The sequence below is a fragment of the Falco peregrinus genome, chromosome 16 (genome assembly GCF_023634155.1).
Source record: "Falco peregrinus isolate bFalPer1 chromosome 16, bFalPer1.pri, whole genome shotgun sequence".
Lineage (NCBI taxonomy): Eukaryota > Metazoa > Chordata > Aves > Falconiformes > Falconidae > Falco > Falco peregrinus.
In genome coordinates this window covers 717,618-740,444 of record NC_073736.1, presented here as the reverse complement: position 1 = coordinate 740,444, position 22,827 = coordinate 717,618, and the positions used below count along the sequence as shown (strand labels likewise).

General features: G+C 57.1%; 2 protein-coding genes across 33 annotated transcripts in view; both read right to left on the bottom strand.

The window, feature by feature from the left end:
• KIF21B (kinesin family member 21B) overlaps positions 1-1,494 on the bottom strand; it is a 44,162-nt gene extending 42,668 nt beyond the window's left edge. The window contains exon 1 of one of the 2 annotated variants that reach the window (XM_055819864.1): positions 1,194-1,494. In XM_055819864.1, the coding sequence (XP_055675839.1) occupies positions 1,194-1,231 (38 nt within the window). In that variant the 5' untranslated portion in view covers positions 1,232-1,494. The remainder of the gene's footprint in view (positions 1-1,193) is intronic. The other variant, XM_055819863.1, reaches the window with a different exon arrangement.
• A 2,209-nt stretch (positions 1,495-3,703) lies between these two features.
• Positions 3,704-22,827, bottom strand: part of CACNA1S (calcium voltage-gated channel subunit alpha1 S) — a 71,015-nt gene continuing 51,891 nt past the window's right edge. For 22 of the 31 annotated variants that reach the window (XM_055819848.1, XM_055819845.1, XM_055819849.1 and 19 more), the window contains 16 exons: positions 22,474-22,584; positions 21,881-21,964; positions 14,034-14,162; positions 13,324-13,389; positions 12,717-12,808; positions 12,076-12,235; positions 11,392-11,519; positions 10,878-10,974; positions 9,377-9,479; positions 8,792-8,893; positions 8,545-8,669; positions 7,342-7,470; positions 6,411-6,610; positions 5,715-5,779; positions 5,125-5,234; positions 3,704-4,198 (listed from right to left, as the gene is read on the bottom strand). In XM_055819848.1, coding sequence (XP_055675823.1) covers positions 3,938-4,198; positions 5,125-5,234; positions 5,715-5,779; positions 6,411-6,610; positions 7,342-7,470; positions 8,545-8,669; positions 8,792-8,893; positions 9,377-9,479; positions 10,878-10,974; positions 11,392-11,519; positions 12,076-12,235; positions 12,717-12,808; positions 13,324-13,389; positions 14,034-14,162; positions 21,881-21,964; positions 22,474-22,584 — 1,962 coding nt within the window. In that variant the 3' untranslated portion in view covers positions 3,704-3,937. Of the gene's footprint in view, positions 4,199-4,439; positions 4,557-5,070; positions 5,235-5,714; positions 5,896-6,410; positions 6,611-7,341; positions 7,471-8,544; positions 8,670-8,791; positions 8,894-9,376; positions 9,480-10,877; positions 10,975-11,391; positions 11,520-12,075; positions 12,236-12,716; positions 12,809-13,323; positions 13,390-14,033; positions 14,163-18,450; positions 18,508-21,880; positions 21,965-22,473; positions 22,585-22,827 lie in introns of those variants that run through there. The other 9 variants (XM_005239584.4, XM_013300928.3, XM_055819839.1 and 6 more) reach the window with 9 other exon arrangements.

Here is a 22,827-nt window from a genome sequence, read left to right as displayed (position 1 = left end):
CTGCCCACCGCAGGCGGGCACCTTGCAGACCCACGGTGGGAGACAAGGCAGGCACAGCCAGACGGGGAGGTCGGTGTGACCGCGTGGGCTGGGCCTGCCGAGCCGTGTTCCCACGGGGACCCGATCCTCCCCTCGCGGCACCCTGGCAGCGCACGGGAGCCCGGGGCCGGGGCCGGGTCCCACCGCCCGGAGGGAGCCGCCGGCCCGGTCCCTTCCGCGCGCGCGCTGGCTGCCACGCGGGACGACAGCTCCGGTCGTGACAGCCGACAGGGTCCGTCCCTGCACCTCCCGCTGGCTCCGGCGGGGCTCGTACCCCCACCTCCCCCGGGGCCCCCGTCCTCCTCTTGGGGCAGAGAGGAGCAAACCGACGCGGGTCTGCGGGACCTCAGCGGCTGTGCACAGAATACACCCAGCCTGGCACGGCGCTAACAAAGAGCTCCCCGGTTTCACCCACCCCCGTGGGGCTCAGCAGACGATGGGTGGTCTGCCCGCCGGCTGCCGCGCAGCCCAGCGCCCCCCGAGCTCCCGCAGCACCCCGCCACCCCCTCCCGCCCCGAGGCCCCGCATGAATTAGATACCGCCGGCAGCTCCTTTATTGAGGTGCACGCTCTGGAAGGCGCATTGTTCCCAGCCCGGAGTCAGCACAAAGGACACTGAGATGCCGCATCGTTCCCTACCACCTAGCTGGGGGGAGGGGGGTGCAGGGGCAGGCAGGGATCCCCCCCGCACCCCACCCCCCCCGGCATCTTGCCCGATACCGCTGGGGCGCCAAATCCACCCCCGACGCAGCCAGGAGCTGTCGAGCTGCCAAAGGCTGGGCGACAGCGAGGTCTCCAGGTGAAGGGACCGGGGGTTCCAAGCTTCGCCCCCCCGCCCCCAGCCGCAGGGGACGGGAGGGGCGGTGGGCACCTCAGGGTTGCACAGCGGGGGAGCCGGTGGGGTGAGGGAGAAGGCAGCCCCGAAACGATGCAGGGTGGGGGTGGGGAGGAGGGGAGCAAAAACGCGACTCGAGAGGAACTCCCTGCCCCGGGGACGGGCAGCGCCGAGCGGGACATCCGCAACCCCTCCCCGCCCCCCGCGCCGTGCACACGCAGCTGCAGCCCCCAACCTGCCGGTGGGCATCGGGCCCCCAGGTGCACCGAGCTCCCTACGCCCGCCCCCCCCCCCCCCCCCCCCCCGGCAGGAGCACTCACCTCACGGCCACCTTAACACAACTGTCCGGGGCCGCCATGCCCCCGCCACCCGGGCGCCGCGGCCGCCGCTGCCCGAGAGCATCCACGGGCGGGGCGGGGCGGGGCGGGGCGGGGGCGGCCCCAGGTGCCGGGCGGGGCGGGGCGGCCACGCCCACCCAGCCGCAGTGCCGGCGCGCGGACACGCGTGGCCAGGGCGCGGGCGTGCAGAGGCACAGAGACACGCACGGCTCCGGTTCCCCCGGTCACCCTGACACGCTCCACACGAATGCACGCCCCGCCCCCCAGACACACGCACACACTCACTGACACGCACACGCACGCACCCGTCGCCACACACACTCCTGCACACACTTACACACACGCGCTCTCTCTCTTGCCATGTTGCACGGCGCTCTGCACCCTGGGGAAGCTGGCTTGGCATCTGCTGGGATGGGTAAGTTCCAGGGCACGTCGTGCTCACACAGCATCGAGGGGATGAGCAGGATACGGCCTTTTCTCCTGCAAGGGTATGCGCGTTTCTCTTCCTTTGTGCCTGGGGGCCACGTTTGCAAGGATACCTGGGTCGGGTGTGGACTGCTCACCCTGAGCTGCCGTTTTCTCTGAGGCCGGGCCCATCCCCACCAAAGCTCCAGGCAGAGATGGGCAGCAATAGTGCTTGGTGTTCCTGGCCCTATCTTTCTACTCCTGCCCTTCTGCCAGACATGTCACAAACCAGACCTCTCCCCCAGTTCAGCTAGAAACCAACTCGAGAAAGACTCCTCATATGCTAGTTTGGGGCAAGTCATACCCTGTGCAGCCCCAGACCCCAGCAGAGGGTGCAAAGGCACTGCCCCATCACTGCAGTATGTCCCCACCACAGTGTCACCCTTTGTGTTTGGAGTCCCCAGTGAGCACCCACCTGCCTTGGAAAGTGGCACACACAGTCCTGCACCTCACTAAAGGGACCAGGAAACCATCACCATTCACCTTGTAACTAATGAAGCACATCCTTGACATCCCCCTGGCAGAGCAGATGCCAGAGCCTCATTGGCAACCATCCCGTGCCCCTTCCTCAGGAGCAGGTGGGTGTATCTGTGAGTGTGGGTGTAAAGGGGTGTATGTCCTGCCCCAGGGCAGTGAAGCAAGAACAAGGGATGCATCAGCTGTTCCTATGACATCCCTGCTGATTGCCTTCATCCCCTTGGGGGAAAGCTGTCTGCGCTGCCATGTCCCCACACTCAGGCTGCAGCTGGAGCTCAGCAACAGCCATTTCCCTTTTATTAAGTTAACAAATAAATGCCCTGCTGGAGAGCAGGCAAGCTCTATTGATTCAGCATCTCCCCCAGGACCCATCAGTTTGCTGCATTTTAATATATATTAGGCAAGGAAGAACCCTGCATTACCCAGTTTGGCTGGGCTGGGGGCCCTCTGGAGCAAGATCCCAGTGAAAGAGATGGCCTGGAGAGATGGGGCTGCCTCAGCGCTTGGCACCCAGCCCCCACCTGGGGCACTGAGATCTGTAAAGCTATACCGCTGAGCAGACCCATTCCCCTAGACCAGGGGTCCTCAAAGTACGGCCCGCAGGCCCTATATGGCCCCCCAGGGTCCTCAATCTGGCCCCTGGTATTTACAGACCCCCCCGCCGCCCCCCTCTGCCGGGGGTTGGGGGGGGAAACCAAGCAGATGCAGATTACTTCCTGCCACTTAACCCGCACTTTAATTAAAAAGTTTAATTAAAAAGTTTGAGGACCCCTGCCCTAGAGGAATAACCTCAGCTGCTACTTGATACCAGGCAGCAGTGGACAGCGCAGAGGCAGTACTGGGCAGTACTGCCATGGGCATGCAGCAAGTGCTGTGCTCCCCATGCTCTCCTGGCTGTGGCATCTCCAGCCTGTCCCCTGCAGAGCAGTGGGGATGTCTGTGGGCTGGATAAGACCCTCCTGTGGGCCGGACTGACCAGTTAGTACCCAAGCCCGACAACAGTGTTTGGAGATACCTGAAGTGACAGAAATTGCATCGCAGTGGCCAGCTCTCCTCTTGGTTAGATCCAGGGCTGTCATACTGATGTGGACACGCTCTCTCACACCTCTGTCGCATCCCCAGTTTCTTACACAGTTGGGAGATTGAGCCAAGAAGTCCCCAGGCCTCACTGTGGCACAAAGCCTGTGCCTGCCTGCTGCCCCAGCCCAAAGCAGATCTGCCATTTGTCTTCCAACAGGACATGCTTGGCTGCAAGCAGGAGGAATAGCCTCCAGCAGAGACATAAGGATGCCGTCCAGCTGCGGGGATACCAGGAGACCCGCAGTGTGGCACCCTCAAATGGTTAGTTGAGGCATGAGCACTTGGGAGCAGGGACAGATCTCCCTCAGCATGGGGACTGGAGGCTGCCTGTGAATCACCACCAGCTCTGATTAAATGTGTTCTCGCATTTGCAGCCCTCTCCCCAGGCTGGGCTAGGCAGCAAGCAGCCGTGGGCACAGGCTGTGAAGGCAGGGTGGCAGAGGAAGGAGGGGACAGGGGGATCCACAGAGTCACACAGCAGGAACACTTTAATGACCTGTCCAGCTCTTGCAAGACCCTGCGGGCACAGCATTATCCTGTCCTGCACCAGCATCCTGGAGACCCAGCCCAAAAATCCTCCTGCAGCTGGATAGAGCCCATCAGGACCCCAGGTAGAGAGGGGGATCAGTGCGGCATTGCTCCAGTAACCCCCCCCTGCAAGCTCCTGAAGGGACCGTGCCCACTGGGCTGCATTGGCAGGTCACTCACAGGCGGGTGGCGGTGGTGGTCTTTTGGGAGGGGGCTGTGCTGAGCTCTGGGGAGATGCCTAGTGACGCAGCCGAGGTGTCCTGGGGGGCAGAGTCAGTTTTTGTACCCTGCGGTGTTTCTCTTCCCTTTAACAGCTCCAAGGCTGCCTTCTCCACTTCATCCATCTCCAGCTGGCTGCTGGCTGCCATCTCGTCCCTGGTCACTGCTACGAAGGATGGGTCACAGGCCAGAGCCACAAGGCCCCCAGAGATCAGAGCCTGCAGCAGAGGATGGGGTCACAGCCTGGTGTGTGTTTAGTCTGTAGAAGTGTCCCAGGCTGCAGGCAGCCCACCCTCACCACCTTTTCCCTGCTGTGCTGGCACACACCTGCTGCTCATGCTCATAGCGAAGCTTTGCCCTCCAGCCTCCCAACCTGGCATGAGCATGGCACCCCAGCCAGCCCCTTTCACTCCCTGGCAGCCCTGCCTCTTCCTCTGCCAGGCTGTGTCTCTGCCTTACCTCCTGAATGAGGAAGGTGATGGGCAGGGTGGAGGATGTGCTTGGGTCACCACTTTCACCCTGCTGGTACCCTGAGCTGGACTCTGTTCCTGTCACAATGCCACCTTCTCCAGGCAGCTGGGCAAGAGGAGCAAAGTACTGCAGCCTGGACTTGTGCAATTCCCATGGAAGATCCCTCCCATATTCGTGTGGAGGCTGCAGGTACTGTCCCCAGCCTAGGCATGCGCTCCCATTCTGCCAGAAACTCTTGGGTTCAGGACACCACCCGCAACGGGACCAGCAGGACCATGTGGGCAAAGAGAGCTGGGAACCAGACCCTTATCTCCTGCCACAGCACTTGCCAGGTGATGAGGCACTGTGGCCAGCCAAGGGCAGCCAGGGAGTGTGAGAGCAGATCTGATGCACCCCTTTTTTCTGCCCTGGCTCTGGAGGCAGCCAGGGAGCCAGAGAGATGCTGCTTTGAGCTATCCCAGCTTGGATGAGCACCCTGTGCCTGCTGCAGCAGTGGGGTGAGGGCCTGTCTCCTTCCCTGAGCTGATCAGAAAGGAAAGCTCCAGTAAGGCTGGCTTCATGGCCGGCAGCTCTAGAGACTGGCTCCTCCCCAGCACAGCCTTTCCCAGGAGCAGAAGGAGGTTCACCAATGTCCCACACATTGCTGTCTCAGGGCATACATTGCCCCCTTTACCTCCTGGGGGAGAAGGTGCAGCTCTGATGATGGGTGAACTCCAGCGGTGGTCCCTTGTCTCCTGCTCAGTCTCCATTGCAGCCTCTTCATGGGTAGGGGGTGGCTGAGCTCTGGGAGAGGGAAAGGTGGGGACATTAGATGGGCACAAAAGCAAGGACACCACTGCTGCCCAGAGCTGGGAATGGGTGTTCTGGGTTAACTAGACTGGGGGAACCAAAGAATTTAGAAGTTCAGGACCAACTGAAGTCCCAGTGTCTGCCCACTGCCCTGTGCCGGCTTCCCACTCACACTGGGAAGGAGAAGTTCCTGTTTGTGGAGATGAACATGGTCTTTTGGCCCTGCTGCCCAGGGGTGGCCATTCCTCCCTCAGCCCGAGGCACTGGATCCATCACCCCAGAGGGTTGGAAGGTGGGAGGATGGTCTCCTATAAGTCTCCAGACAGGTCCCACTGTGCTCGGGGCTCTCAAATAACCTTCAAGTTGTTGGGGTCTGCGTCTCCTCCTCCTGCCCACCAACATCAGCCCTTTCCCCCTGCCCTGGCCTTTGGGCTGGTCCAGATCCCCCAGCAGAGGAATGATGCTGAGACTCACCCCGTGCTGGATGCCTGGGTGCTGCTGAAACCGTCTTCCTCAGCACCTCGTCCTCATATTCCATCCTGGCAAGGGCAGGCAGGTGGGTCAGCCTGAGCAGGGACCCCTGCACCCAGGGGTGCAGCCCTCCCCACCTTCTCCACCCTGGGGAATGCAGCTGGGGGCAGACCAGTAGGGGCACCTGGGACGGATGGACAGGGTGGAGACACCAAGAAGTAGTATTAAGTACATCCTCTTATAACGGTAACTGTTGTCCCTTGTACCTGTGCCCAGGAAGGTGCTGGTGGCCTCTACCTGGCCTTGGCACTGAGAGATTGGCAGGGAAGGGGGAAGGGCTGTTCATCCCTGGAGCCCTGCTGTCCACCTCGATCCTCACGGCACTGAGATGGAGTGATGGGAAGGACAAGAAGGGCACGCAGGGAATCACACACACTGACTCACATCCCAGGGGCTGAATTTCTGCACAAAGCTCCTGTGACCATGGAGCCACTTCCACAGCCATCGTTCAATGCCTCCCCCAGTCTGCAGGGACCTCGCTGCTGCAACTCGGCCACTTCTCCAGACCTTACCCATCCAGGAAGACCCTGGGCAAGACTGATGTACAGCCAGCTGCCAGCACAGCCCCTCTGGGAGCTACCAGGCATGGCCCAGCTCTGCCCCTCCTCACCCGCCCACATGAGGCTCGCCAGCCCTTACCCCTCCAGCCAGTTGTTGCTGTTGGCATTGTTGCTGTTGGTATTGCCTTCCTGGGGGAAGTCATCAAGGAAGACAGGGGAATCGAGGTCCTCGCTGCCCACCTCCAAGAACTGCAGGGGCCTCTGGCTGGCCACTTGGGGCTGCAGAGGGCTGCTGGGCTCCAGGAAGCTGTCGACCTGGCCAAACAAGCCACCTGTTCTCTGCAACCAACAGGGAGGGCATCAGGGGCTCACTGGGCTGTTCTGGGGCCATTCCCATGGGAGGAGACGTGTGGGGGTGCCCATGGGAACAGCAGTCTTCTGGTCTGTCTACTTGGGCCTCACAGACCACATGGTTTCAAAAGCCTGACTGCCTTGGTAGGGAAGAACAGAGGCACTGAGGGGTGATGGTCACATAGCAGCACTGGGATTGGAGCCAGCCCTGTGCATGGCAAATCCTGCCACCTCTGTGGGACAGCCTGAGCTAGTGAAACCTCTGAACACAGCAGGAGTTGCAACCCTGCAACACCACACCTGCCCAGGCTGTCTCAAAGACTCCCAGGGAGTGGGAAGTGAATCTGTTTCTGCTCTGGTAATGATAACACCTGAGCTGCCCTGCCTTAGCCTGATGGAAGGTGTGAATGGGTCCCTCCAAACCTGTGGGTAAACATTCAGCACACCCCGGCCAGGCATATGAGCAGGGTCCTTTTACAGAGGGGAAACTGAGGCGGAGAACAGGTTGCCCAGGATGACTCAACCAGGATGTCCTAACGCTCAGGGAGAGGAAAGAAGTGCTGACCCATCCTTGTGGTCCACACTGCCTTCCATGGTCAGGCTTACCTCTGTGGACTGTCCTCCAGCTGCTGGTAGCCACACTGACCCACCACCAACACATTAAAATGGGGACTTGGGGCGACCACCACCACCTGGGGTGCCCTGAGGGCTGCACTCACCCTGTATATCCCTTCCTCCATGGCAGCCTCCACCATTGCTCTTTCCAGCTCCTCCTCAGCAGTGAGGTCCCCAGAAATGGCCCGATGGATTTCAGGAGCAGCTTCTTCTTCAATGCTCCTCAGCCCAGCCTGGTGGGGACAAGAAGGCATGGCTGGATGTGGCCTGGCCCCACCACACCTCTCACTTTGGGCTTTGGACAAGGAAACACAATGAATCACGTTCACTAGGTAAGCCACGCTGCTCTGCCAGGTCTCCTACCAGGGACAGGCCATGGGTCGCCCTGCAACTGGCTGGTTCTGTGCTTGGTGAAAATAGCTTCTGGGCTAATGCTGTCCCACAAAGGGGTATGCTAAGGGCAGCCTAACGAAGGGCTGAGCTGGTGATGCACAAAGAGTAGCTGTGCCTTTGTCCCTGACCTGGAGATAGCTGATCTGGGGCCTGGCTCTGTTGCTTGCCTTGCACCTTTTGTTCCTGGTGTTATATCTCTACAAGTTATTTCTTCTCTATAAGGTCAGGAGAAGCTGGGGACATCCCAGCTGCTCTGGCCAGGTACCTAAATCCTCTCCTGTCCTACCCTGACAGCACCCTTGAGGGCTGTTGTGCAGGCTTCTCTAACTGCAGTGGTCCTGCTCAAGATGAGCCACACCAACCCCACTCTGCATGATGTTGCACTAGGCAAAGTGCAACAAAGTGCACAAAGAAAGATGACACAGAGAGCACCAGGCACACAGAACTACCTGCAACACTGCTAAGGTGAGGAAAAGGAGAAGGCCCTGGGAATGGAGAAGAGTAGGTGGATAAGGGCCTGGATGAGCAGCATTTGGCCCAGACATTGGTTTGTGGAGGGGGTTTCCAAATCTTAGAAACTGCTTGGTGAGGCCCCAGACCCTGCTGAGCCCTCTCTGTGGCCAAAGTCAGTAGGGCAGGGAGCTGAAAATCTCCTTTGCTTCTGGAGTTACCTGCACCCTGGACACTAAGGTCACCCGCAGCAGCGGAGTGCTCATGGCCGGTTCAGCACTTAGGGCCACCTCATTTCCAGAGACCAAGGCACAGAGGTCCCCATGTGTCACTGCAGCTCTGTCTCTCACCTTGGACTTTCCTGAGCTGGGGGAAGCCTCTTGCCTGATCTGCAGAGCTCCCCACCACACCCTGCCTGCCCCCAGGAAGGGTCACCCCTCCAACACCACCCACATACTACCAACCTGGATCTCCACAGGGTTCTTCTTGGGCCGGTACCCGTAATACTCCTCCTGGCGCTTCATGAACTTCCTGAAATGCTCTTGGATGAGGAAAGTAGCATAGAATTTGCCCACTGTCACTTCATCATCTGGAGGGGAGGAAACCAACCTGACGATACTGCCTATCACAAGGCCCTGGAGCTGTCAGAGCAGTTGAGACCCTGACCAGATGTCCCTCTGCCCCTCTGGGAAGTACCATCATGTGGCATACCTCCAATAGGTGGGATGACCTGGTCCAAAAGCTTCATACTTGTTCTCTTCCAGATTTTTTTGATAATGGCTCTGAGTTCCTCGTTGGACTGCTCAAAGTTACCTGCAAGAAAAGTGAGCAGGACAGAGTGGTTCATTCCCAGGGGAATGTGAACATGAGTGAAGAAAAAGCATGTGAAAATCTGGTGCAGGGAGAGATCAGACTACACTCAACAGTGCAGGAAGGGAGGCTGGTGGCTGTACATTGTGGCAGAGATGGTAACTGGGTCAGAACCACTCCTCAGCTGTTCAGGGCTAAGTTATTCAGCTGGGGTGGCATTGGTTCACTCCAGGGCTGCAACACATGTGCCTGCAGCTAATAATGTCCTCCAGGCTTGGTTTCAGCAGCCCCATGCACATGGCCATGGTCTCTGGTCCAATGAGGTAATTAATAGCATGAAGCTAAGGGTTGCACCAGAGGGTCTAGCCTCATAGGCAAGTGCCCTGAGGTCCCTGGACAGAGTAGAACAGTGTGTAACCAGCACCCTGCAGCACAAGAAGAGGGTCGCCCCATCAGGCCATAGAGGCAGACAGGAGCATAACTTACCTTCTGTCTTGATCTTGAGGGCTGTCCTCACCAGTGCAAAGAGAGTTGCATTGAAAGTGACAGTGCCATCGCTGTTCAGGGGCATGTTCATGCACACCAGACGCTGCAAAGCAAACCAACACCTGTGACTCCAGGCACCAGAGCAGTCTGGCAGCTCCCCACAAACACACAGCCTGTCCTGGCCAGAGGGCAGCCACACTGGCCAGAGAGAGGCTCTGCTCAGGGCACTGAGCTGCTGGTCAAAGAGCCCTCCCAGCTCTATCCAGGCCCACGGGGCTCTGCACCAGTGCTTGGCAGCACACAGGCCACGGGCAGCAACATTGCTGATCCTAACCAGCCAGCTAAACCAGATGAAGCTACAGGGAGAACCAGGTCAGATCTGTGGAAATAACACAGTCTATGGGGCATTGGTGCCACCGGAGAAAATAATAGAATCATTTAGGTTGGAAAAGACCTTTAAGATCATCAAGTCCAAACATTAACTTAGCACTGCCAAGCCCACCACTAAACCATGTCCCTAAGCACCACATCTACATGTCTTTTAAATACCTCCAGGGATGGTGACTCAATCACCTCCTTGGCCAGCCTGTTCCAGTGCCTGACCACCCTTTCAGTGAAGAATTATTTCCTAATATCCAATCGAAACCTCCCCTGGATGAACTTGAGGCCGTTTCCTCTTGGTCTATCACTTGTTACTTGGGAAAAGAGATGTATACCCATGTCACTACAACCGCCTTTCAAGTCATTGTGGAGAGCAATAAAGTCTCCCCTCAGCCTCCCCTCAGCCTCCTTTTCTCCAGGCTTAACAACCAGCCAGCAAGAGACACAGTATTGCTGTCAGGGAGATGGGAGTAATTCTGCATTGTGCTCCACTCTCCAAAAAGTGCCCCAGGCTGCTGTGAGGGATCTGGGGATCAAAACTCCTAATGAGTTTGCTTAAGACCCACAAGGGTTTACACCAGTGCCTAAGCCCCTGCCCGTGTGGTTTACACGTTGAGTCCCACACAGGCCCTGGACTTGCGCACAATGAGCTAAGCCAGGTAAAGTGTACTGATGCATACAGAGATGGTGTTTCCAGCTCCCTCAGTGCTATCAGCCCTTGGAAACAAAATTCTACAGCCCAGTTGGTATGGCCAGGTACTCAGGCCCAGAATTTCTCTCCTGCAGCAGATGCAGATGTGGGGCACACCAGTGTGGCTCGGGAGTCCCTCTGCACGGAGCGGTCCAGGTTGGGCGGAGACCCCCCCCAGTGTGGGGCTGAGCACAGGCAGTTCCTTATCTCCAGGAGCCTGAAACATCAGCTCCGTGCAGGTTAACAGCATCTCTCCTTGCCTCCAGAATACTCTCTTCCATTAAACACAAGAGGTCAGAGCATGCATATAAACCATTATGCTGGGAAGCTGGCTGGATTGTCACCCTCAGCCTCCCTAGGGAGAAAGCAGACACAGCTTGGGGAAGGTGACCCTGTGCCCACACACCCTGTCACCCCCTTGGCTCTTACCTTACAAGCTACACGGTGCGGGCAGAACTTTCCGAAGCCCAGGGGAGGCTGGATACGTCTCAGCAAAGTCACTACATCCAAGTGTTTGATTCTGCCCCTGCAGAGATGACAAACTGCATCAGCAGGTGGACAGTGATTCAGGCAGGGGCTGGGTGGGTTCATGCTTGCGGCCTGCCCTGTGCTCCTGTGGTGGGCAAATCCCTACACTTCCCTATGCTCCTCTTGGGGAAAGCAGCTGTTCCTCATGGCACCAGACAGCAGATAAAGGTGTGCAGTGGCATGGGAAGAGCTGGCAGCATCACCTGGGCTGGATGAAGAGGGGACTGGAAGTCTTGTGTCCCCAAACCTCCTGATGGCTTGTATCAGCCCTGGAATATGCTGGCAAGTCCACATCCACCTCTGAGACACTGGGAACTAACTCTTAGTGCCACAGCTCTATTGTGTGTCTAAGGGCAGCCAGCCCCAGGCTTCCCACAGACCATCCCCTCTGTGCCATGCATCCCCTGTCACTCACTTGGCCTCAGGGTCATACTCAGCCCAGATCCGTTTGAACTCGTCCAGGTGATGGGGCCCAAGGATGGACCAGTCACGAGTGAGGTAGTCAAAGTTATCCATGATGACAGCCACAAAGAGGTTAATGATCTGAGGGCAGAGGAGTTGATGTGAAGGACACGAGTTAGGGCAGGGCCAAGCACTCAGCAGGTCCCTTGGCAGAGGAACAGCAAAAGCCTTCACAGCTGGCAGCACAGAACAGGGCAGTGCTGCGCACAGGCCCTACCCAGGGCCATGGGAAAATGCAGGCAGATGTGCTCAGGAGGAGAAGCCTGAGTTCCCCTGGAGCCAGGGGATGCTGTGGGTCACCCCATGCAGGAATGGGCCTCCCACCCAAGGAGATCATGTTAAAGGCTGCAGCAGGCACAGGACCTTTCCTCGCCACCCTTGTGAGAGCCAACATAGACACATCTGGATGGCAGCACATGGAAGCTGTCTGTGGGAAGGAACTAATGGGGGATCCTGGGCCTGACAGGAATGCGGTGCCAAGTTTGCAGCATGGCTGGGTTGATGGGCTGGGGGGTGATGCCCCTAGGAAGAGGGTGCTGTGGGCTCAGCCCCATGAGATGCAAATCTAACTCAACACCAGGGACTACCCAGGGCCAGGACAGGGGTGCCGAAGGGAGCCCCGTGGAAGCCAGCATACCAGGAAGGCACAGAGCATGTAGAAGCTGATGAAATAGAAGTAGGCAAAACCCGTGCCGCAGGTGTACTCCTCGCCCTCAGCAAAGTCTGACTCAGGGTCACACAGCTTGCCGTAGCTGCAGTCCAGTAGGATCTCCTGCCAGGCCTCACCAGTTGCACACCTGGGGAGAGGGGATGCCTGCTCGTCCTTCAGCATGATGAGCTGGGCATGCAGGGAGGGCTGTGGCCAGCCCAGCACACAGGGGGATGGGGAGCCACTGGGAAAGGAGCAGCCAGGATCTTGGGCTTGGGCTGCTGTGGGGAGTCTCCTATTCAAAGCTCCAAAGTGAAGCATTTGGAACTGAGGAAAGGCTTGGACTGAGCTGTTGCTTCCCCTTGAGTTTCCTCAAGATTCACAAATTAAAATCCAGTCTTGGAAAGAAACATCGAGAATAGAAACCCCAAAGTGCCTCTCTCTCCTCCAACTCAGCTGCACCAAGCAAACCTGAAATGTTTCCACTGCTTCAAGAGATTTTTCTGTAGGGCAAAAAAGAAATCAACCAGAGAAATGCTGGTCTCCCTCACTCCAGGCTGGTGGGCTCCCATGCTGACTCTGAGCCCAGCTCGCTTCTGAAGATGTTAGCTCACCAAGACAAAACTGACCTGAAGAGCAGCAGCACAGCTTGTGGAAAGGTTTGGAAGTTGTTGTTTCGGTTGATCTGGGTCCCATCCACCATGGCAATCTTCCCAAACATCTGTAAATCACCTTTTCAGCATCACAGCACCTTTCTCAGGCACCAACTACCTTCCAGAGCACCCCTGTCCCTGAGCTCCTCTTCCTCTTGTTTACTTGGTTTTGGGTGTCCCCAGAAGAGACTGAAACTGGGTTGTGGGTGCTCTGGGGCTCACAAGCTCCTTGGACATTCCTGCCTATGCTGAAAATGCCCCTGTCTATGCTGCATTTCTTCCGGGCCAAGGAGACAAGGTCTTCTGAACCAGGCACAAGCACTGGTGACTGTGTCTAGGTTGTGTCTTTGACTCTGAAAGTGCTATTTGCTGTATGCCTCAGTTGAGCTAGCTGCAGCCTGAGGATGGAAGGAGGCTGCTGGGGCTGTAAACATCCTTGCAGACCAGGGTAAAACGGTCCCATCATGTGCAAAGTCCAGGGAGTGCCTGGCAGACAACCTAGTCCCTTTCCATCCCATCTCCCCAGATGCTATTAGGCTTAGGGCATCTGCTCAAGACCAAATCCCACCCCTGTGCCTCTCACCTGCATCCCGATCACAGCATAGATGAAGAAAAGCATCACAATCAACAGGGCCACGTAGGGCAGAGCCTGTGACAAAAGGACCACGGCTTATGTGAGACAACAGCCCAGCATCAAGGCAACCCAGAGACAGGAGCTTGAGTCTGGAGCTACTGTGTGAGGCCAGCATCCTGGCCGCCATGTGGGGAGTGGATAGCTTGCTTTCTGCCTGCTCCTCTAACCACCCTCCCACCAGCCCCACTGCCCAGTTGTAATGCATGGGCAGGTTATGCCAGCCCCTGGGGGAGCATCAGGTCTCTGCAGCTGGGACAAAGGCTGAGCATAACACAGGAACGCCCAGGGCTGAGGGAACTGCCCAGGCTCAGGGGCTATGTGCTGAGATGCTGCAGAATGCTCTTGAGCTACCCACTTGGTGCAGAGCCCAGCCTCGCTGGGACTGGGGCTGGTGGACCTGGGCAGGCCCTGCCTGTTTGCTCAGCCCAGCACTGACACACGGTGTTGTCAGCCAGGGAGCCCTCCCACATCTTCACGCCCATACAGGAATGTTCTCCTGTACAGCACAAGCCCCTGGTCCAGTTTAAGGCCAGCAGCCTACCAGCACTGGAGCTTTCTTCTGCCTGGTGAGGACAGACTGCTCACGCAGCTGCCCTGAGGATCAGAACTTGCTGCCAGTCCAGGGCACGTGCTTGTCTGGGAGGGGAACACTCACATACCTGGAAAGACTTGATGAAGGTCCACAGGAGGGTCCTGACACCTTCCCCCCGGCTCAGCAGCTTCACCAGCCGCATCACCCGGAACAGTCGGAAGAAAGTGATGGAGACACGAGAATTGTCATCAGAGTCCTGCAGGCAGAGCAGAACACTTGGTGGGTGTCAGGTGCTGATGCCTCCAGGCAGACAAGAGAGGGTCCAGATCCTGGGGGGTGGAAGGGTAATGACATTCCCTCCCCCAGGCACCAGTCCTGGTCCCTGCAGCCCTTGCCTGCATGGAGGACCAGACTGAAAAGAGGATGTGCTGGCACCTTCCCTCCAGCCCTCCCAATATGTTCATCTCCCCAGCTCCATTGTCTCACATCTCTGTCCCCAGGCTGCTGGGATGCCCGATTATGAGTATGAGAGTAATCCTGTTAGCCAGAGGGATTGGACACTGCAGGGAGAAAGGCATGCTGTAAGGCAGGCTGGGAGAGCTGTGCTGTTCACCACACGCATGCCAGACAGGGCCACCCAAGGACAGGCTCAAGTCCCTGAAGGCTTTCGCCCAGCATGCACCATATGGGATTCTCCCACCTTAGGGCCTGCTTGTAAGGTGAGCTGTAGGCCAGGCACAAGAAGGGTTAATGATGGCTGTTTAAGTACATAAAGGCTGGTTTGGGAATGTCCCAGCATGGCTTTCAGGGACCAAAGGAGGGACTGAAGGCGGGGTGGGCCTGGGGCGGCACTGCTCAGCGTCACCCCTACCTGCAGTGATGCCTGCTTTCTTGGGGTGGCTGTGGGCCCCTCCTTGGAGGGGTGAACAGCTGTGTGCCAGGGCTGGGGACTCCTTGATTCAGGGCAGAATTGTCAGGAAGGAGGGGGTTCAGCAGGCACAGCTCCTGGGCCCAAAGGGCCAGGTTTTGTCTGGGAACACCCAGGACACTGGCAGTTGGAGATGCCGAGGGCTTGGTCAGCTGCTCCCCTGGTTGCTCCAGCATGGCACAGACTCAGCCCCAGGCTCTACCACAAGGATCCATACAAAAAAAATAGAAACATAGAATCTTTAGGTTACCTTTAAGATCACCAAGTCCTAACATTAACCTAGCACTGTCAAGCCCACCGCTAAACCATGTCCCTAAGCAATGCATCTGTACGTGTTTTAAAGACCTCCAAGGATGGTGACCCCACTGCTTTCCTGGGCAGCCTGCTCCAGTGCCTGACCACCCTTTTGGTGAAGATGTTTTTCCTCATGTCCAACCTAAACCTCCCCTGGTGCAACTTGAGGCCGTTTCCTCTCGTCCTATCACTTGTTCCTTGGGAGAAGAGATGGATACCCACCTCGCTACAGCCTCCCGGCCGGCAGCTGTAGGGAGCCATGAGGGCCCCCCCGAGCCGCCTCCTCTCCAGGCTGAACCCCCCCAGTTCCCCCAGCCGCTCCTCAGAGCGCTTGTGCCCCAGCCCCTGCCCCAGCCCCGCTGCCCGGCTCTGGACACGCTCCAGCCCCTCACTGTCCCTCCTGAGTGAGGGGCCGAAACTGAACCCGGGGTTGGGGGTGCGGCTGCGCCGGTGCCGAGTGCAGGGGGACGGTCACTGCCCTGGTCCTGCTGGCCACACTGTTGTGCCACAAGCCAGGATGCTGTTGGGCTCCTTGGCCACGTGGGCACACGGGGGGCTCACATTCAGTTTGCCGTCAGCCAGCCCCCCAGGCCCTTTCCCTCCGGGCAGTTCCCAGCCCCCTGCCCCCAGCCCGCAGCGCTGCGTGGGGCTGGTGTGACCCAGGTGCGGGACCCGGCACTGAGCCGTGTTGAACCTCCTACAACTGGCCTTGGCCCATCGGCCCGGCCTGCCCAGATCCCTCTGCAGAGCCTCCTGCCCTCCCCCACATCAACGCTCCCCCCAGCTTGGGGCTGTCTGCAAGCTTACTGAGGGAGCGCTCGATCCCCTCATCCAGATCATCGATATTAAACAGGAGTGGCCCCAGCACTGAGCCCTGGGGACACCCCGTGTGACCGGTGCCAGCGGGATGTAACTCCATTCCCCACCACTCTCTGGCTTGGCCATCCAGCCAGCTTTTAACCCAGCACAGAGCACACCCGTCCTGGCCACGAGCAGACAGTTTCTCCAGGAGATGCTGTGGGAGATGGTGTCAAAGGATTTGCTAAGGTCCACAAGGACAACATCCACAGTCTTTCCCTCAGCCACTCAACAGGTCATCTTGTCATAGAAGGAGATCAGGTTCAAGCTGGACCTGCCTTTCATAAACTTGTGCTGGCTGGGCCAGATCCTCTGGTTGCCCTGCCCCTGCCATGTGATGGTGCTCAGGACAACCTGCTCCATAACCTTCCCTGGCACCAAGGTCAGGCTGAGAGGCCTGTAGTTCCCCAGATCCTCCTTCCTGCCCTTCTTGTGGATGAATGTCACATTGGCTACCTCCCAGTCTTCTGGGAGGTCCCCAGTTAGTCAGGGCTGCCGACAGATGATGGAGAGCAGCTTGGTGAGCTCCTCTGCTGGCTCCCTCAATACCCTTGCGTGGATCCCACCCGGTGCCATAGACTTGTGTGTGTCTAAATAGAGCAGCAGGTCACTAACTACTTCCTCCTGGACTGTGGGGACTTCATTCCACTCCTCATCCCTGTCTTCCAGCTCAGGGGCTGGGTACCCAGATGGAACCTGGTCTTGCTGTTAAAGATTGAGGCAAAGAAAGCATTAAGCACCTCAGCCTTTTCCTCATCCTTTCTGGCAATGTTCTGTGCTGCATCCAATAAAAGATGAAGATTCTCCTTAGCCCTCTTTTGGTTTCTAATGTATTTGTAAAAACTTTTTTTTGTTCTATTTTATGGCAGTGAGCAGCCTGAGTTCTAGCTGGGCTTCCACCTCTCTAATCTTCGCTCTGCAGAAATTTGTGACATACTTTTAGTCCTCCAGAGTTGCCTGCCCCTCCCGTGGGTGGTAAACTCTCCATTTCCCCTCCTAGTTCCAGCCAAAGCTCTCTGCTCAGCCAGGCCAGTCTTCTCCCCTGCTGGCTTGTTTTTTGGAAATGGGGACAGCCTGCTCCTGTGCCTTTAAGACTTCTTGAAGAATGTCCAGCCTTCCCGGACCCCTTTGCCCTTCAGGACTGTCTCCCAGGGGACTCTGCCAACCAGGCTCTTAAACAGGCCAAAGTTGTCCCCCAGAAGTCCAAGGTAGCAGTTCTGATGAACATCCTCCTTATTTTTCCAAGAATTGGAAATTGTATCATCTCATGATCATTGTGCCTAAGACATCCTTTGACCAACACATCACCCACCCGTCCTTCCCTGCTTGTAAGCAGAAGGTCCAGGAGGCATCTCGCCTGGTCGGCTCACCGACCAACTGTGTCAGGAAGTTCTTCCACACACTCCAGGCACTGTTCATCCCAACTGCCATGACTGCTTGGAATATCTTTCCCACTGCCACCTTGGCCTCTCAGAGCTTTACTGCTGCCACTGGATCCCCCTCACTCCCATCATCCAGCTCACTTGCTTCCAGCTATTTCAGGGCAACAGACCCCATCTGTAAACACCCCTCCCAGCAGCTCCATTTTGCCCAGTCTGGCATTTCTGAGTTCCCAGGGCTGCAATGGACAACACCATCTCCTCTCCCCACGTCTCTTTCTTTTGCCTTTCACTCTCCTAGTGCCTAGCACCTGCCCAGAGAGCATGGTGGTCAGGAACATCTCATCAGCTCCAGTGCATCATGTCCCCACCATCAGGACCTGGGCAGTGCCTAGCAAAGGCCAGCCTGTCCTCTGCAGTTCCCAACACCAGGGCCCTGGGAGCCCTGGGAAGAGGCTCTAGCTCATGGGACCCTGCAGCCAGCCCCTGCCTGTTTTCAGAGTTCCTACGGGAGCTCCTATGGGCCAACCCAGGGCATCTCACCCCACTGCACCCCCATGGTGGTCTCAGCCACCAGCACAGGGCTTGACCCACTCAGCCTCCCAGCACATCAGGCCAGGAATCATGGTACACAGTCAGCCCCCTGAGGGAAGGCATGGTGCAAGAGTTACCTCTCTAACCATTTCTCCAGCTAACAGTTTCAGAGGCTGTAATCGTGCAGGCCAAACCCTTCAGAGGAACCATGCCAAGTGGCCTGCCCTCAACAGCCAAGAACACCTTTGTTAGATGCCCCATTCAGGTCAGGTATTGCAGTGCTGGAGGGCAGGACTGGGCCAGCAAATGGACTCAGGAGGGCTGGGGAACAGCCTGGTACATCTCAGGGTGGGAAGGGGTGCCTGTGTGTGAGGTGTCTTGCCCTGAGTCCCTCTCAGGAAGGGGAGCTGCACCGCAGAGAGAGCAGCTGGGTCTGGTGTAGTTTAATGACATGCAGGACACATGCAAACACTGGCCACAGGCACACTGGTACGGCCACGGGCAGCAAAGGGGAGAGGGGCGCACCGCAAGCACATGCAGCTGATATTTACGATGCTATCACAGCCTCCGCTGAGGCAGTACAATCCGCCACTGGATGCAAGAACAGTCTGTCAAGAGAACAAGAAAGTCAGCAGGAGAAGTGAGGCAGGAACAAGAGGGATGGAGGGAGGGATGAGTGGTGGCAGAAGAAGACAACTTGGACACAGAAGGAAGAGTAAGATGGAAATTGAGGACAAGAGGAGGAGTACAGGGGAAGGACAGGCAGAGACCCACTGTCACAGGCTCACTGACAAGGCAAGATGACTTTTGAGGGGCAGAGGCAGCAGATGGATGGCCAGGGAGATGCACTGATCATGAAGGACTTACCCACGTAAGGAGTAAGGTGTGTATGGGCCAGGAAATCTGGGCTAAACCTCAGAACTGTGTAATTTTTCTGGTTCCCATGGTCACAACCCAGGTCAGGCCAGAGGTGGGATCTGGAGGCAAGCTGACCAGCTCAAGCCAACACATGGCTCCTCCACAGCAAGCTGGGCTGCTTTCAGGAGGTAGGAGACAAACCCTTCCCTGCCTGGTACTGTTCACCCACCAACCCAAGAGGCAGGAACTGCTGGTCTGCACACACATCGGCACACACAAGGCACGTGTTCACACGCAGGGGTGTGCTTACACACACACACGCACAAACCCCTGAGGCTCCTCGAAGCTAGCTGGAGACACACTCTTCTCTGCAGAGACCCTAGGATACTTTGGGGCAGGGGGTATCCCAGTGCAGACACCAACACCTGACCCTCAGTGGGGTGGCCCAGCCCCAGTGCCCCTAGCACAGACCAGGTTTGTTCCTGGGTGCCCAGCCAGCGATTGCAGGAGGCTTTGGGTAGGCTGGGAGGGTTGGCCCTTGTGAAGGGACCAAGTTTCCAGGCCAGGCATTGGCAGGAGCGACATAGAAGCATGGACACTGCCAGCCCGCTACACTTCAGAGCTTGGGGTAGCATTGCCAGAGCAGCCCCCATCCCTGCTTTCCCTTTGCCCCAGATCCCTCAATACCGTCTGGGATCTGGGGGAACTCAATGAACGGACAACCATGAAGATCTGGCTGTGGTGGCTAGCAGAGAGCTCCTGACAGCACAATTCTCCCCACCACCTCACCCTGACAGCCACACACAGAGACATGAGGGAGGAGAAAAAAAGAGGCAGAATGGAAAGAGAGAGGAGAGGACAGACTTTGCAAACCAGAGTGCCTGGCTGCTACCAGGAATGGCACAGCTGCTGCGAGGTGTCACTCACCACCCCTGTACCACAGTGCAAGCTTGTTTTGTGAAGGCCATCCTCCTGAAAACACTGTAGCCCCCCAAGGTCTGCCTGCACCTGCAAGGTGATCTGTGATGGGTTGCAGTGGTTGCAAACAGCTCCTGGGGGCCATAGGTAACAGATCCACCTTGTACTGACCTCTCAGCAGGGAGGACACTTACCAGAAGGGGGGGGGGTGTGTGAGTTTGCCCTCCCACCTCCTAATCCTCCTGCACATCACCAGATGGCTGAGAAAAGCTTGGTGATGCTAGTAAAGATGTGGGCTGGATAGAGAAGAAAGCACATGGAGGTGGCAGCTGGGAGGGGCCCTGCTCTCAGGAGGAGACATAAATGGTCACCGCGGCATGAGACCTGCCAGAGCAGGACTGTCTGTGATGGAGGTCCCTGAAGAGCCTGGGGGACTTGGTGGGGAAACCAGTGCTCCTACTGCTGCAGCGCCCAGACCTGCGGGAGAGGGCCAGGGAAGCTCAGGACATATAGGGCCGTTTGTGAAATCCTTCCTGGCCCTCTGCACAGCCCTGCCACAGCCAAAAGCATTGCAGCACGCAGGGCACAGCACCTGGGTCAGACCCTGCCAGCCTGGCCAGGGCACCAGACCCCTCCGGGTGCCTATGACCTGTGTCCCTGGGCACCCCCACAGACCCATGGCAAGCACAGCAGTACTTCGGCATCTGTGCCAGCTGACCCAGTCTCTCACTCCACAAGGACTGAAAATCTCTGCCCAGTCCAGGGCCTTGAGCACCATTTGGACTTCATTCCTGAGTGATAACAGGATGGGGAAGGAGGTAGTGCATAGTGTATTAGGAAATTATAACCTACAGGCAATGGGAACCCAGTTCACAGGTGCAGAGAGCTGGGGGGCCAAGGATGGGGTCCTGGAGGATCTGGTGACAGATCAAAGCTGCTGGTACTGGCATGGAATCTGGGAGCTCATCAAGGCTGAGAAGCCCAGAGGCTAGAGGACGGCAGTATCAACATGCAAGTCTGCGCAGGGAGGTGCATGTTGCTGTCACAGGGGAGGAAGGTGGATGGTTTTGTTCATCCCAGCTCGGTAAGGCCTGGACCACCCTCCATACCTGGCAGATAACTGTCACCAAGGGCCCCTAAATGCCCTCTTCTCCCTGGCACAGAGAACAGCAGAAGGATACCCTGGTGCAGGGGTAGCAGTGCAGTATCTCTGCCAGACACAGCCCTGCAGTGCACTGGAGCTGGCAAGCCCTTCTCCCAAGAGGAGACAGCATGCAAAGTCACTAGGGAGGGTTAATCTATAATCTACTCGATCCTACAGCTGCTTCTAGGGTTATCATCAGATCTGCTAAATGCAGCATGACCTCCTTGTGCAGAGGGGCATTTTCAGTGCTAGGGATGAGGTGCGGGTGTCCCAGTGCTATGAAAGGGAGTGGCATGCTGGCTTCCTAGCACTGCTCTGAAAATGCTCCCCAGCAGAGTACTTACCATATAGCCACTGCCTGCAGCCACCCAGCCAAGCAGTTTATATGGTGTAGAGCTTCTGAAATATGTGTAGAGTATACACATGCACACATACACAGTCAGTATGTGTATGTGTATGTATCACTGTATAAAGAGACACATGCAAAGCAAATGCCTTGAAATTTGATATGTCTGATCCTCTCCTGGCATGGGACAGAAGTGTCCTGTGGGTACAGGGAGCTGTGGGAACCCTTCTTCTTCATACCTGCACTGATCTGAGGCTGGATGTGTGGGTGACTGCCTGTCCAGACACACACATGGAAGACAGACAGGGTGAGGGGGGAAGGGGCTGGCATGCATCCTGCTACTCGTGGTCCAGTCCTCAGTGAGTAAACTGTGTTCCATAGGACCCCAGTGCCTACAGGTTCAGGGGAGGGGAGGGGGCCACTGTGACATGCTGGCTGGCTGGAGATGGTCTGTTATGTTTAAACAGTGCTTGAAGTTCCACAGGGCCACAGCTGTGATCTCCACAGACCCATGTCACAGGCTGATCCTGGCTTGTCCCTCCTCAGAACCAAGCATAGCAGGGAGAGAGGAGAGGACACCAACACTCTGCAGAGCTAGACACCACACCAGCATGCCTGTCTCACCCCAGGGCAAGTGCTGTGGCACAGCCTGAGGTGGGTGTCAGCAGTGGTGCTCTGCAGGGACACCCTCGTGCCCAAGCAGCCTGATACTTACATCAATCTCACTGAGGATGACGTCAATGATGCTGCCAATCACTATGAGGAAGTCAAAGACGTTCCAGGGGTCCCCAAAGTAGCCCTGCCAGGGAAGACCCAGAGAAGAGGAGTGAACATCCAAAGGTTAAGTCAAAGAGGAGACAGATGATGGTGCCCAGAGGAAGGAGTGGCAGAAGAATCACCAGTGACCTCTGCCAACTTGGGGAGAGTCAGAAGAAGGGGTGGTGGTCAGACCTTGCACCCTCTGGTCAATTGTTTGGTCCTGTCTTGCGATGGTGTGAAATGAGAAGGGTGGATTGAGGTAGCTAGAGCTATGATCTCACCAGTGACAGATGACCTTGAAGATGGGAACAATAGCCAACTGGATTGGGTTGGATTTGGCTAGCAATGGTAGCTCTGACAAACAGTAGTCCTTCTAGAAACTCACAGGTCCTGTGCATGCGAGACCCCAAGGGTCTTAAAAGGAGAATTTCTCTGGATTTTCAGGCCTGGGGGTGCTTGTACTCCAGAGATGCTAAATGTAGGGTTAATGGACACCCCTGGCCTGGACTGAGGTCCTCTCCTGCTCTCCTGACCATGCCCTCCTCTCACCTTGGCTTTAAAGGCCATGAGCTTGAGGATCATCTCCAGGGTGAAAAGGATGGTGAAGGCCACATTGAGGATGTCTGAGATGTGGTTCATTTCTGCAGACTGGTTGTAATGCTGACGAGAAGGCAGAAGGAACCATGTTAGCCCGTGGCAGATCCAGCCTTCGTTGTGAACTCAGAGGTGTGTGCTGGATGCAGATCCCTGTCCCTCAGACCTATGGCTCAGCAATGATCAGAAAAAAGGCAATTTCTTCCTTGCAGCCCCTTCTCTGGGCTCCATACATCTAACCAGTCCCACTTTGCCCCTATCCCCAGGGGTGGTAAGCACACATCACAAGCTTTGCTGTTTAGGAAAGAT